This window comes from Papio anubis, chromosome 1 (genome assembly GCF_008728515.1).
Source record: "Papio anubis isolate 15944 chromosome 1, Panubis1.0, whole genome shotgun sequence".
In the NCBI taxonomy this organism is placed as follows: domain Eukaryota; kingdom Metazoa; phylum Chordata; class Mammalia; order Primates; family Cercopithecidae; genus Papio; species Papio anubis.
In genome coordinates this window covers 63,053,481-63,068,799 of record NC_044976.1, presented here as the reverse complement: position 1 = coordinate 63,068,799, position 15,319 = coordinate 63,053,481, and the positions used below count along the sequence as shown (strand labels likewise).

Genomic DNA, 15,319 nt, shown 5'->3' with positions numbered 1-15,319 from the left:
GCATTTACTGCTCCCAGGGGAAGTCACAACCTAGGATGAACTCAGCAGGGGCAGTACGTGCAACCATGTGGCCACAGGAGGAGGCCGTTTGTGAGGTCTTGAGCGAACACTATGATTTTGAAATGTGAGCCCAGAAAGACAGAGAAACATGAATAGTAATGTGAGGGGAAAGCAAAGCTAAGGAAGTTTTGTATTTTTAGGTTAGAGGATAATTGAATGTGCATTAGGTTCAAAGAGTAGGAACCACCGGTGGGAAAGTGGAGCTGAGGCTATGCATTTTTGATGCAACTACATCAAACGTGTACAGGCTGGCACTGCAAAGGAGCAGGAACATTCCTTCCTCTGAGAGAGAACAGAGAGCAGGATGATGTCTGAGAGCAACTTTTATGTGGTAGGGATAAAAGTTATGGGACTTATACCCAAATGCGAGGGTAGAACCCAAGGGCAGCTTTGGAGAAACAGTGGCAGGACAGAGTAAAGGGGCAAAGGATGTGGACATGTTTGGGAAGGTTTTTAATTTATTTGTTTGTTTGTTTTGAGATGGAGTCCCGCTCTTGTTGCTCAGGCTGGAGTGCAACCTCTGCCTCCTGGGTTCAAGTGATTCTCCTGCCTCAGCCTCCTGAGTAGCTGGCATTACAGGCAAGTGCCACCATCCTCAGCTAATTTTTGCACTTTATTAGTAGAGACGGGGTTTCGCCATGTTGGCCAGGCTGGTCTGGAACTCCTGACCTCAGGTGATCCACCTGCCTTGGCCTCCCAAGCTGCTGGGATTACAGGTGTGAGCCACTGTGCCCGGCCATGGGAAGGGATTTTAGAGGGAAGTGGAAGTGAGTCAACTGGGTCTGGTTAAAGGATTGCCAAGGATCCCTGAAAGTCAAGAACATACCTTTGGAGGGGAGCCAAGCATCTCATTATGTAATTTTTTTTCCCCAAAAGTACTAGGCCTAAGAACTAAGACAGTAATCCTGGTGGGTATAGTGTTGCATAAAATACTTTAATCAAGCCGCACTGCAATAGAATGGGAATGGCATGAAAGAAATACAAGTAGTATTATAAGAAATAGGATTTGAAAATCTTTTGTATATAAGTTCTCTTTTCAAAAGGAATGTTATTTAAAACTATTTTGAATAGATAAATCTATATTTAAATTAGCCATTAGGAATTATTTTTGCATTTAGGAGTACATCTATATCATATAAATTATTGTAATAAAATATAGGTCGCTTTTAAAAGGCTCACCTACTGAAACTGTATGTTTTAGGAAGTTGTTGAGGGTTTTCATACCAGGGATAACATTAAAAAAACTCAAACCTGCAACATTATGTAAATTGTTAGTACAATATACTAAAAATCTTTTGTACTAATTGATTAAGCATATGATTTAGAGAAATCATTTGGCTTCATTTACTGCTTTAAATATTACATGTATTATTATAACTTGCAACTAATTGTGACTGTAGTTGGCACTCTAGAAATTTAGTTGTGTAAGTCCAGGGTGTGGTGCCATGAGCACTACAAAGAGGAATAAGAAACAGTCCCTGCCCTGAGAAAGCTGATGTCTAGTTGGGGCTATAAGAGTTCATATGAAAAGGAGGGACGAGCGTCCTGGCTCATGCCTGTAATCTCAGCACTTTGGTCAGGAGTTTGAGAATAGCCTGGCCAATATGGTGAAGCCCTGTCTCTACTGAAAACACAAAAATTAGCTGAGTGTGGTGGTGTGTACCTGTAGTCCCAGCTACTTGGGAGGCTGAGGCATGAGAATCCCTTGAACCCAGGAGATGGAGGTTGCAGTGAGCCGAGATCGTGCCCCTGGACTCCAGCCTGGTGACAGAGCAAGACTCGGTCTCAAAAAAAAAAAAAAAAAAAACCCAAACAAAAACCCAAAACAAAAACAAACCAGTTCATATGAAAAGGCAACTAACATCCAAGCAAGATGAACTAGAATCTCATAACTGGTGGAGAAGTAACAGCTTTGGAAGATTCAAAGGGTCAGAGCTCACTTTAAAAATCAGACATAGGGGTGGGTAAGTGGGGTAGTTAAGAAACCTGGCCATGGACTAAGGTGTATTTGAATTGAAACTTGCTGGTGTGAAAAGAGTGGTTATTTTTCTTGAGAGCTGAAAAGAACACACAAGAAGATCCAAACACATAAAGACACATAGCACATCGAGAAAGTCAGGTTTCTGGTCAGTAGACCAGCTGGCTGGAGCACAGCAGAGATGTGCAAGGGGTAGCAGGATGAGGTTTTGAATTTAAGGAGGGTATGAACTGTGTTGCATGCCATTAGGAGAATTAGGTAGAGAAAAAGGCTAGACTGACAGCTCTTCTACGGTACTGACTAATCAGAGCTAAAGTACATTGAATGAATTAGCACACAGAAAGACCTTACCACAATGCCTATTACAAAGCAAGTGTTCCATGAGCAACATCAGCATTACTGTTACTGGGCTGAGGTGTGCAGAATGATCTTGACACCTCTAGCCACTTTATGCCAAACACATCAAACATTGACTCTTCATTCCTTATCCTCCTCACCAAACTGTTTCTGCTCGTCTCCTCCAGCACAGCAAGTGATGGAATCGTTCAAGCCATGAACCCTTTTCTCACCACTCTATATCCGGCCCACAACCAACCAGGCCCTATCCTTTCTGCTTCCAAAATATATTTTTCACCATTCCACTTTCCTTTGTCTTCACTGTCATCATCCTGCATTTACTTAGACTTCTGCAATGGTTTCCTGTCCACATTTCCATTTTTGCTGCCCTACAATGTATTTTCAATTCAGAATGGTCTTTAATATAGATAGCCGGGCATCATGGCGGTATGCACCTGTAGTCCCAGCTACTCAGGATTGCTTGAGCCCAAGAATTTGAGGTTCTAGTGTGTTATGATAGTACCTGTGAATAGTCACTGCATTCCAGCTTGGGCAACATAGTGAGACTATATATATATACTTCATTTTCCTGCTTCTTCATTCTCACTGCATCTCACTTTCCCTTTGTTGACCAATGCACTAGACTTGATGCTTTCATAGCTCAGGCCTACTGAGGTTCTATTCCCTCTGTCTGAAATATCTGCCTGCCCACTGTACCCTTGTCTATCTAGCTCTTTCTTATTCTTCAGGTGGCAGCTTCAGCATCACCCTCTCAGAGGCTTCCCACGAGCATCAAATCTAAAGCAGGTTCTGTTCCCCCCAACTCCCATTGTGGGCTAATTCACCCATTGCTCTTCCAATGCCTTCACAGCAAATGGCCCTATGTGAAGGTGTACTTATATTTTTGTATTTGCTGGTTTTATGTCTATACTGGATGCTTTCAAGTAGAGGTATTAAAAAGTCAATTCAACTGATCTTAAACAATAGGACATTTTATTATCTCCCATAAGCGGAAATCCAGAGGAAGGATGGGATTCAGAGCTGGCTGAGTCAGCAGTTTAAGATGTCCTATTCTTTCATTCTCTGTACTCCGCTGTCCATGGCACCAGTGTCACCCTGAAGCTGCTGACACTGGTGAAAGAAAGATGGCAGCCAGCTAGGATAGATGTTACCTGCTGGCTTCTTCACATTTACTGGGAGACAGAGTCTTTCCTTGCAACCCAAGTCCTTTCAGTCAGATTGAACCAAATTAGGTCACATGTTCCCCCTACCATCAGGAAAAATGCCTTATGCTAGTTGCAGTGAGTCTTAGTTTCTGACCAAATAAGTAGGACGGATTTATTATTCTTGTCATAGGACTAAGAAATCCAACTCTATGACTGAAGTCAATGGAATTGTGGGATAAACAATCCTGGGAGTGCAATACTGGGGAGTCAACCCTGTTATCCACTTACATCTCCACATTCAGTATGGAAAAGGCTCATGCCTGTTTCATTCATTCCTATGTACTCAACTTCAGGCCTTCTTGCTTTTAATTCAGTGCTCACCACCCCAAGCAATGACAAGAAAGCATGTGTAGCTTAAAAAGAGATGGAGGGCAACAAATAGTATTGAAAAAAGGTGCTGAAGTCAAAACTTTGGAGAACCCCTTTATTTAGGGCACACATTCTCAATGCAGGAGATACTGCCTACAAAGAAGTGAAAACGAATTATTGCAGAAGGAAAAGAAACGGAGATTACAATGATTTGTATCTCTCCAAAATGCAACCCAATCCAAAGAAAACGTTATCCTCTAGTATTTAATTTCCCTTGTTAGGGAGAATTTAAATTAAATTAAAATTTCTTCCTCAAGGGGAGGGAGCAATAATTAATAAAAATGAGAAACATTGAATTATGGGACAAGAGAAGGAAGAGGCCATAATGAGCAATTTAGGGCTGATGACAGAGAATGGAGAAAATCTAGAAAAATCTCAATCTCAATGTGTGTACTTAACTATTAAAAAATATCTAGTTATAATGCCTAGTAATAGATACAGAAACTTAAAATTCTTTTTAACTAAAACATTAGGAAAAATTCCTGAATATGGCACTCTATCTCAGTCAGGAAAATCATTACTCCTCCTCTTCTGAAACAGACCAAAAAGGACATAGATGAGACCTGGCTGGTATGGGTTTTTTGTTTGTTTGTTTTGTTTTTAGAAAGGGTCTCACTTTGTTGCCCAGACTAGAGTGCAGTGGCGTGATCTCAGCTCACTATAGCCTGGACCTCCTAGACTCAAGCAATCCTCCCTCCAGAGTAGCTGGGACTACAGGCATTTGTCATCATGCTTGGTTAATTTTTGTATTTTTAGCAGAGACCGGGTTTCATCATACTGGCCAGGCTGGTCTCAAACTCCTGACCATGTGATCCACCCACTTCAGCCTTCCAAAATGCTGGGATTACAGGTGAGAGACATGGCACCTGGACCCGGCTGGCATGCTTTGAGAATATAATTATTCTGCCAGATATACATTTTAAAAAATGTAATCATTAGGGCAGTCCATCGCCATGGGAAAAAGAACTTGTGGTATTTCAGGACTTCTTTCCACATATCAGTCACTCTGATAGGCAAAACAAGTTTATATTGCCTAAGTTTTTCAAATATATTATCAATGAGGTTTAGATGAGTATTCAGTCAACTGGAGGAAAAAACATACCCTACAGTATAGTTTACAAAATTTCTAAAATAAACCTATCTGAAAAGCAGATGAACTGTATATGCCATGAGGACTAGCATGAGCCTGAGCCCTGTTTTCCTTGGGCTACAATAGGACATTTTTTTCCTAGCTATATAAAGTGACCTGGAATCTCCTTAGTTTTGATACTTATCAACATTGATAAGTAATATTGGTTACCAGCAGCAGGAGGCTTTGGTGAATGAAAAGATATTGGTAGGACCTCCTTCAGGATCTCAGGGAAGACTCATGTTTAACAAACACTGTTAACTGGCACCATGATAAAAAATCTCCGGAAACATATTTGGCCGTTTAAACAATGACAACGAATGTTTAAATGACATTATAGGCCGGGCGCGGTGGCTCACGCCTGTAATCCCAGCACTTTGGGAGGCCGAGGCGGGCGGATCACAAGGTCAGGAGATCGAGACCATGGTGAAACCCCGTCTCTACTAAAAATAGAAAAAATTAGCCGGGCGCAGTGGCGGGCGCCTGTAGTCCCAGCTACTCGGGAGGCTGAGGCAGGAGAATGGCGTGAACCCGGGAGGCGGAGCTTGCAGTGAGCCGAGATTGCGCCACTGCACTCCAGCCTGGGCGACAGAGCAAGACTCCGTCTCAAAAAAACAAACAAACAAACAAACAAACAAACAAACGGCATTATATGTAACCCTTGGATTAGATAAAAGATAATTATAGAAGATCAAAACTTCAACCTGTATGTCATATTTCACAGGATCTTTAAAACTCAGCAATGTTTTGGTTTAGGTATAAACATTCAATTACTTTCCTCTCAAGTTTGGAATAGGAAAAACTCTTATCACAAAAGATACAAAATGCGCTGGGCGTGGTGGCTCATCCTAGCACTTCGGGATGCCGAGGTGGATGATCATTTGAGGTCAGGAGTTCGAGACCAACATGGCCAACATGGCGAAACCCAGTCTCTATTAAAAATACAAAAATTAGCCGAGCCTGGTGGCAAGTACCTATAATCCCAGCTACTCAGGAGGCTGAGGCAGGAGAATCACTTGAACCCAGGAGGCAGAGGTTGCAGTGAGCTGAGAGATCACGCCGCTGCACTCCAGCCCGGGTGACACAGCAAGATCCCATCTCAAAAATGAAAACAAACAAAAAAACCCAAAAGATACAAAATGTATTTTGTTATTGTGTTTGTATAGATGGTATCTATTTCATTTTTAAGCTCTAAGTTTTGTGATTCTTTTCTTGAAACCACCAAGTTTCCACTCCACTTCTCCCTCCTCAATCAATTTCTTAACACAGAGTTTCTCAACTTTAGGAAACGAACTAGTATCCTATGAGGAGGTTTAATTTCTGGGAAGGTAGGAAACTAATTCAATCCTTTTAGCAGTTAGAGAAGAACCATTTATTATTAGTGACATGGATACAGACGCTCAGGAAGGGAGAGCTATGTTCTACACATTTTTATCCCATTATATTGTTAAGTTGTTTGCATATTTGATCTAGATGGTCAAGAAGCCCTAGAAGTTGACTGTAGCATTGAAAAGAGGTCTATTTTCAGTTTGGCAACTGACCTGCTAGGTTACAAAGTGAATGTAACTTGCCTAGAGGCACAAGGAGTGGTACATTAACAATCACTGTAGCCACTAAAGTGGTCTGTTGCATACAGTTTATTTCACTAGATTGCAATTTTATACACAGTATGAAGGGGTTTCCTGATAGCACATATATAGTTTACTTTCTGTACTGCTGAAGAACCAATTGTTTTTTACACTGTATCATAATACCCTATCATTAAAACATTATTCAGTGAATTTTTTCCAACTACATATAAACGGAGATTTACCACACACATTCTTTACCACGGTGCAAGAATGTCTTTATAACATATTTGAATCACAAAATGTGAGTCTAAAATACATCACTGTAATTAAAACACTACTTTAAAGTTACAATGCCCCATGTTATAGTAGCCAGATTTGATTAGTCCCTGTATAAATCACAAAGCAGTTTGGTGGATAATGTCTTGGATAACTGGCAGCAGCTTTTAACTGTAATATTAAAAAAAAAATCTTTAATTAAGAACCAGACATTCACAATTTAGAAAACTTCTTCCCTTATATGTCAGTATTCTAGTCGAAATGGGGCATTTAAAAATTTGTAGTCTCTAAAACAAGGAAAATAAATCCAACCCTCCCTTAGCTGAAAGGGTGCGGTTCTAACATTAGGTTTCGTAGAAACCTAAGACTAGCATTGTGTGAGGAGTGGAAACAAGTCATAAGAAACAAAACATTTCTTTTAAAACCTCTTAGATTCCTCTGCCCCTCCCCATCTCTGTCAAACACAGAGAAAGAATACTGCATTACAAATAAAGATGTGTTTCCATGAAATGATGTAAACAAGTTAGAGGGAAAGATTTCTTCATTTTCCTATTTTGTGGAGTGGGGCAGTGGGATATCAGTTAAATAAGAAATAGAGCTCCTTAATCAAAGAATCACTTCATTACACACAAAATAGCTCGGGGCAACTGCTGAAAGCTTCTCCTGTGTTTCCTTTCCTTTTCCCCAAAGTTTGAGAATATTTGAAAGTTCAATAAATAGTAGAAAAATAATCCTTTACTTAGAAATTTTGAGATGCATCGTTTAGAGCACGAGTTCCATACAGCAACTGTGGTATCCAGGTACCGCTAAGAAACAAAGTGAAATCTTCAACGCACACATTTGTATCTGCATGTGCCACATTCCAGTCTCTGGGTGAGCAGATTTTTCTCTCTTCCAGTTAAGGAGAGCTGAATGCTTCTGGCTCTTCGGAACATTCCTCTGGCTCAGCTTCACTTGCAGGTTCCGTCTCTGTGTTTGGAGGCTCGCCTTCTGTTCCCTTCCATTAGTGTTATGGCAGGTTCGTTCATCAGGCTTATTTCCCCTCCATTTCAGAACCAGCCTCACGTCTTCACAAATGTGACTGTGTTGTTGTTTCTCTCGTTTTTAACCATGTCATCAGACAGGAAATGACTCAAACAACTCTGCACAAAGTACAAACACGAGGGAGGTCTCTTGCTGTGGGTTTTAAGCTGGTTCTTTTTCTTTCCAGAACATTTGGTAGCTCCCAGATCTCGTCTTGGCGTGGAGGTGAGGAGATCGTTAGCATTCTGCATCAACAGTGTGTACCGTCACGGCCGCCTGTAAGTGGTGGCTATGATGAAGTGTAGGGTGGTGTGACCGGTAGTGGTGGAACTTGTGACTTAGTAGGGCAGCAGTCTGAGGGGGGGTATCCAGGTCTAAGTCCTCATCATGGTTTCCCACATCGACCCCGGCTGACAAGGGGTCATTGTTGCATGGAGGATTTTCACTGTCCTCCTGCGGGCTCATGGTGCTGTAACCTAGAAAAAGAACAAAACACACAGCTGAGAGCTTCAAGATGCAGAGAGAAGATTCACTTGCAATTTCTAGGGCACTGGGAGGTACTCCTGCCTTTGCAATACATAGGTGCAAACACTGGCAGACTGTCAGCAGATGCTAAAGTAATTTATCTTTAAAGAGATTTAGTGATAACTCTTTTTTCCCTTAAAACAATGACACAATACATACATAACCACTTTAGACAGCTGAGAAAGTATGGAGGAGAAAAAAAAAACAAAACCCAGAACCCTCATCCCAAATCCCCAAACCGGCAACACAAAAATGAAAATCACCCTACATCCCATCATCCATGGCTAGCCACCACTGGGGACCTACCTTTCCACACTTCTACCTAAGATAAAGATAATCTTTTTTATTAAAGAAATCCAAAAAATGGGCAGCTTCAAGAAGAAGATCTGAACAGGACTCAGATCAATTGGGGCTGGTGGGGAAATCTGGGCTTCAAAATGCCTGAGTGTGACACCACAATAGAACAAAAAGAACCACCACCATCACCTGTGTACTTGCTCGGTAGCAGGCACTTGTGTCAGGCAGTTCTTGCACACCATTGACAATATATTTTAATATCTATTTTACAATTCAGGAAAATGATGTTCAGAGATGTTAAGGAACTTGCCCAAAGTTCTAGTGCCTAATGAAACACTAACTCCACGTATACCCACGGCAACTAGCTGTGGAATCAACTATTCTCTGTGTTAACTGCCCCACCTCCCCCATTTAAATTTAATTTCTTTTGGTATTCTAAGTAATACATGTTTCAAAGGCAAATGTCCTTGCTGATCAAAGGATTCCATTCTCAGATTCCTGGCATGTTTTTAAATATTGCAAAAATCTCCTTTAAACATTTTCAGAAGCGACAGCTCATTAATATTTCCACTGCATCTACAGTTAGCATCAATCAGCACTTACCCGTGGGTAGTGCTAGTCACATTCATGGCTGCAAAACTGACGTTCTTGCATGCAGCCAAGCAGGAGTCATTTGTGGCTGAAACTGTACGCTCTGTGCAAAAATTCTGTCCTCAGTGAAACGTTACTCAAATGATAGAATTATATAGCTGTCAGTCCAACTTAGCAAATATTTACTGTGTACCTACAATATACAAGTCACTGTGTTGGGCACTGGAAGACATACAAAGATGAAAGCCTGGTCCCTGCACAGGGAGCTCAAAAGCTAGTGTTTGAGAAATGAAACAAATAGAAGCATTGGTCATTCAATTATTCATTTATTGAAGACCATTATGGAGTTGGAGCAGGAGATGAGGAAACACGAATAAGAGACGTCACCTTTCCTTAATGACTTCACAGTTGAGTTTGAGATAGATGCTCACAAAGCAAAGCTTCCTCTTACACAGATAATGGTAAGTGCTATAACTGAGGTATAATTAAAATCCAGAAGAGGGAATATCTAATTCTGGCTAGGGGAATAAGGAATCTTCAGAGAATGTATATTTTAGTCGGACTGAAGTGGATGAGTAGGAGTTTGATAAGTGGATATGAAGAAAGGAACAGGATGACCACAGCCATAGAGGTGTGGATATAAAGGCCATCCCTGTTCCACGTGGCTTGGATAAGTGCTAGCAGGTAGCTGGAGAATAAGGCAGGTGGGAGGCAGAAAGTTGAGTCAGATCATAAAGCCCATGCCGAAGAGTAGCAAATGGAGAGACCGCACAAGATTCTGAGCAGGCCAAAAAATGGCATGATCATTTGTGTTTAGAGGATGGTGGTTTGGGAGATGAAGGCAAAGGAAAGACAGTGAGCAGTTAGGAGGTTATTTCAACAGCCCACGTGAGGGATAGAGAAAACTAGGGCAGTGGGATTGGACAGATCTAAAAGCTATCTCAGTGGTGGAGGCAAGAGAAATTGGTAAGTCATCAGATGTAGGGGACTGTGGGGGTGAGGAGTAGTGAAAGGTGGCTACAACTTCAACTTATAATGATAAGAAAGGACAACTCACAGATTGAGTCTCAGGAAAGAAGACAAATTTTGTTTATGCACAGCTTGATTTTGAAAGTCTGTGAGTCACATATGTGGAGATGTCTAGCCAGAATCTCAGAAGTGTCATCTGCAAATTCAGGGCAGAAGAGGAAGTGTTCACTGACATATGTGTCCACTATGACTGACTGCCTACTTGGTGCCAGGTGGCAGGCTAGAGGCTGGACAGGAAAGGGCTAAGGTGAGGCCTCAGCTCCTGAGAGGCCCATCGGCAAGAAGGGGAAACACCCATGTGCTAAAACAGAGGCACACAAAAGGAACTCCAAAGCCAATGAACTTGGCTTAGATCTTTGAGGAGATGACAACTGGGTAGCCCTGATGGGAGAAACGAGACTCAGTAGGTAAAGACAGGGGTGTAAAGGTACTTCCAGCAGGGCCCAAGTACATGCAATGGTATAACAGCTGGAAGGGCTCTGGTGGCTTCTGGGAATGGTGAAAGCTTGGGGCTGGGGGTGGGGGCAGTGGGAGATGGCACTGGACAGACAGGCTAAGACCAGGTCAAGAAGGCTGGCTGAAGCTATGAGCTATGATCTAGAATTGGACAGTGGGAGTGGTCAGGGGGCAAGGGGGAGGCTGGACAGAAGGAAGGTGGGATCAGAGGCTCAGAGGACAGGGTGCTGGAGCATGGGCCTCGAGGAGATGGCAAAGACCTGAAGTAGGGCAGTTGCAGTGTGTGCACTGTTCAAGTGTACAGTAGGCCGGATTTGGTGAACTGAATGGACTTGCCTGGTGAAGATGCCAGGGAGCTGACATCCTTGGAAAAGGTCGAGGTTTCTAGGTTCAGATGCTGAGCAAATAGTGATGCCTTTACCCAGGATTAAGAGACCAGGAGCCAGAATAGGTTTCTCAGCTTCAGCAGTGCTAAGTCTGGAGTGTCAGATCGGATGCTGGGCTGCAAAACCTAAGTCACAAACTGCTGTGCATGTTGAAACCACTTTATGCTATATATGTAAAGAATTAAAGTAGAAAGCAAGATTTTAGCAAAATCCCAGTGATTATTCCAACACATCCTGGACAGCTTCCCGTCTCTGCTCATTTACAAGCACCCACACACTAACTGATAATTCATGTTAGCATTCGAGGTGTTAGATTCATGGTGGCCCTTCTGCTTGGCTCACCCTCCCACCTTCCCTCATCTTGCTATTGTGCCTCATGCTTCAGTTGGAAAGTCTTCTCTGGGAAGCTTTCCCAACCTATTTTCCCCACCCACCTCCAGTCCTGCCAGCACACATGGGGGCTGCTGCCCCTTCTGTGATTTTACATGCATTCTGTGCACATCTCTTAGATTTTGCCATATTATAATAAAAGTATAAGGCTATCTATCTATTAGCAAATTCTTTCTTAAATAGTGAGTTCCTGTTTATCTTTGTACCCCTAGTATTTAACAGTAACTCACACAAAGCAGGAACTTAAAAACAACTGCTGCCCCACCCCCCACCAACGTATACTATACTCCCAAAGCAATGGCATCAATGAATTTTGTAGTTACCAGGCTTTGCCTGGTACGACATTCACTAGTCTCATCTAATAATGAAGACATTCTAGGATACAGCGGGCTCTATCCAGGGGTTATAACAGAATCCAGTGACACTCTGAACCTGGCTGGTCACAGGTCCTGGATTCATATCCAGGACGGTAGTGATGGTGCAGCTGTCTCCAAGGCAACTCAGGAGGGCACCCATCTCTTCATCTCAGGATGGCACCCCCATCTCTTCTGCTACTGCTTTCTGATAGGAACCTCAACAGAGGTGCTTTCAGAGTAAGACTCTCATACTATGGCCATTCCAGTTAATTTCCTTACTATGATACCATTGCTCAACCCCTCTGTAACTTCCTCTTATTTCAATAATTAATGGAAATCTGAAGGGGTCAGGGGAGAAGGGAATAGCAAGTTGTGGAGAAGCAGGAGAAAGACAAACACATTTTCTTATTCAGCAAGTTAATTGTTTGCTCAGTGCCAGGCAATTCTGTTGAGCACTGGGAAGGGTGATGAATTCAGACAGACATAGTCTCTGACTCATGAAGGAAGAGGCACTATTTGAAACACAAAGGATATTTGCAAACACTTCCAAGGAAAAATTTCTTTACTGTCCAAAGGCTTATGTAGCAAAGTGTCTGCAAATACAATCTCAAGTGAGAAATGGGCTTTAAAAAGGAGGTCAGGCATTTATAAAAAAGAGCTGAGATTAGGTTTTTGTTCTTTGACAGTCTGCTTATATATTTATCTGATAGTTCCTAAGAAACTTCGTTTGATTATAAGGGGTGTGACGTCCCTCTGGGGACGCACTCACCATCTCGTGGCCACAGAGTGTAACTGCAGGAGAATATCTGTGCACCTCTAGAAAATGGTCTTACGTTCATCTACAAATTTTTTGACCAGGTTTTTAAGGTTCAGAATTTGCTTTTTAAGTATTTTGGAATTTGCCACGAACTAGGGGGAATCTTCCTCTACAAAGAAAAAAATGTTGCCTAATATACACTTACATAAAGTTTCTGATGAGATAGTAACCAAAATACAAATTCACAAGGAACAAATAACATACAGGTGTTTTTTGACTTAAAAATAAGCCAATAGATGATTGGACAGAACATGATATTTTTAAGAGAAATGGGCAAAGCAGATAGATAGTTGAAAACATACACAGGTAGTAATTGTTTCTAACCTCCACTTATGAGGGTAACATTGCTGAAAATCAGTCATTCTAAGTGGTCTTAGACTATGGACCAAAATGATTCTACTTTCAAAAAACATTCTCAATTGGAGTAGTTTTTCTTAACATATAACAATTAAAATTAGATTCTTTTGAAGAACGAAATTCTGTTGGCGACGTAAAATATTTCTAAATAAAAATACACCCTAAAGTTTCTAAGTTTAGTTTGGTAACATTCAATTTTAATTCAATTCTAGGATCACAACTCTGAACCATACCATGAGAGCCTAGGCTGTTGTGCAGTCATGTATTTACAGACTTGAGTTTCCTTCTGTGTAACACACTCAAGGATTCATGTGGAAATACTCTGATCAGGGAGCACAGAATCATGGCGCCACGATCCTACCAGTTCAAGGGCCAGTCAATGCCAGTTCCTCCATGGGGTCTCCCATAATTTACTCGCAGATAAAAGTGAACTCTCGCCCCTTTCCTTCTTTGTCTTACTCTTTTAAGGAAGCTGTCATATTCCATCTTTTATCAAGCATATGAATACATGCATTCATTTATAGCTTCCTCCTAGACTGTAAATTCCTTCAGGGCAGGGTAGGCACAGAGGTAGGGAGGTCAACCCTGAGCACTGTGCCTATCATATGTCATTTCATTTCATCCTCATTGCAACTCCACCCAGCAGGGTTTTTTTTTTTTTTTTTGCTTGTTTGTTTGTTTGTTTTTTGAGACAGCTCTGTCTTAAAGAGCTCCAATAGCTCTCGGCTAGAGTGCAGGGGTGCAAACATGGCTCACTGCAACCTCGACCTCCTGGGCTCAAGTGATCTTCCTACCTCAGTCTCCTGAGTAGCTGGGACTACAGGCATGTACTACCATGCGTGGCTAATTTTTTTACTTTGTAGAGGCAAGGTCTCACCATATTGCCCAGACTGCAGTAAGAATTTTTAATCCTACTTTTAAGTATTAGGAAACTCAGGTCTAAGGTAGCTCACTAAGGTCTCAACAGCTTCTGGGAAAAAAAGGGGGAGAAGTAGGCTTCAAAGTGAACTGGCTTTACCCTATCTCCTAAGCTCTTCCTCTACACCAAGCTGTCTTGAGGAAGTACCAACTCCCATCTGTAGCCCCCTCCACAGTGTACTAGGGTATAGCCATGCCTTGTGTAATGACAGAGATACATCCTGAGGAATGTGTCCTTAGGCAATTTCATCATTGCACAAATGTCACAGAGTGTACTTTCACAAACCTAGATGGTACAGCCTCCTACACACCTCGGCTATATGGCATAGCCTATTCTTCTAGGCTACAAATCTGTGCCACATGTTACTGCACTGAATACTGTAGGCAACTACAACACAATTGTACACAATACTGTAGGTAATACTATAGGTATTTACATATCTAAACATAGAAGAGGTACCAGAAAAATACAGTATAAAAGATTTTTAAAAATGGTACACCTGTGGCCGGGTGCAGTGGCTCATGCCTGTAATCCCAGCACTTTGGGAGGGTGAGGTGGGCAGATCACCTGAGGTCGAGAGTTCAAGACCAGCCTGACCAACACGTAAAAACCCAGTCTCTTCCAAAAATACAAAATTAGCTGGGCATGGTGGCACGTGCCTGTAATCCCAGTTACTCGGGAGGCTGAAGCAGGAGAATCGCTTGAACCCGGGAGATGAAGTTTGTGGTGAGCCCAGATTGCGCCATTGCACTCCAGCCTGGGCAACAAGAGCAAAACTCCATCTCAAAAAAACAAAAAACAAAAAAGGTACACCTGTATAGAACACTTACCATAAATGGGCCTTGCAGGATTGGTAGTTGCTCTGTGTGAGCCAGTGAGTGAGCAGAGTGAATGTGAAGGCCCAGGACATCAGTGTATACTACCGTAGACTTTATAAACACCATATACACTTAGGCTACTCTAAATTTATTAAACATTTTTTTCTGTCTTCAATAATAAACCTTTGCCTACTATAACTTTTTTGCTTTAGAAGCTTTTAAACTTTTTGACCATTTTGTAATAACAGTAACAGGTTAAAATACTGACACATTGTACAGCTGTGCAAAAATATTTCCTTTCGTTATATCCTTATTCTATAAGCTTTTTTTCTAGTTTAAAAATTTTTACGTTTCACTTTTTAAACTTTTTGGTTAAAAACTAAGACATAGCATCTCCAAAAAAAAGAAGA

General features: G+C 41.7%; 1 protein-coding gene across 6 annotated transcripts in view; it reads right to left on the bottom strand.

Annotated features, from left to right (window-relative positions):
- Positions 1–6,717: 6,717 nt before the first annotated feature.
- Positions 6,718–15,319, bottom strand: part of CACHD1 (cache domain containing 1) — a 225,073-nt gene continuing 216,471 nt past the window's right edge. For all 6 annotated transcript variants that reach the window (XM_031669497.1, XM_031669496.1, XM_031669501.1 and 3 more), the window contains one exon: positions 6,718–8,444. In XM_031669497.1, coding sequence (XP_031525357.1) covers positions 8,206–8,444 — 239 coding nt within the window. In that variant the 3' untranslated portion in view covers positions 6,718–8,205. The remainder of the gene's footprint in view (positions 8,445–15,319) is intronic.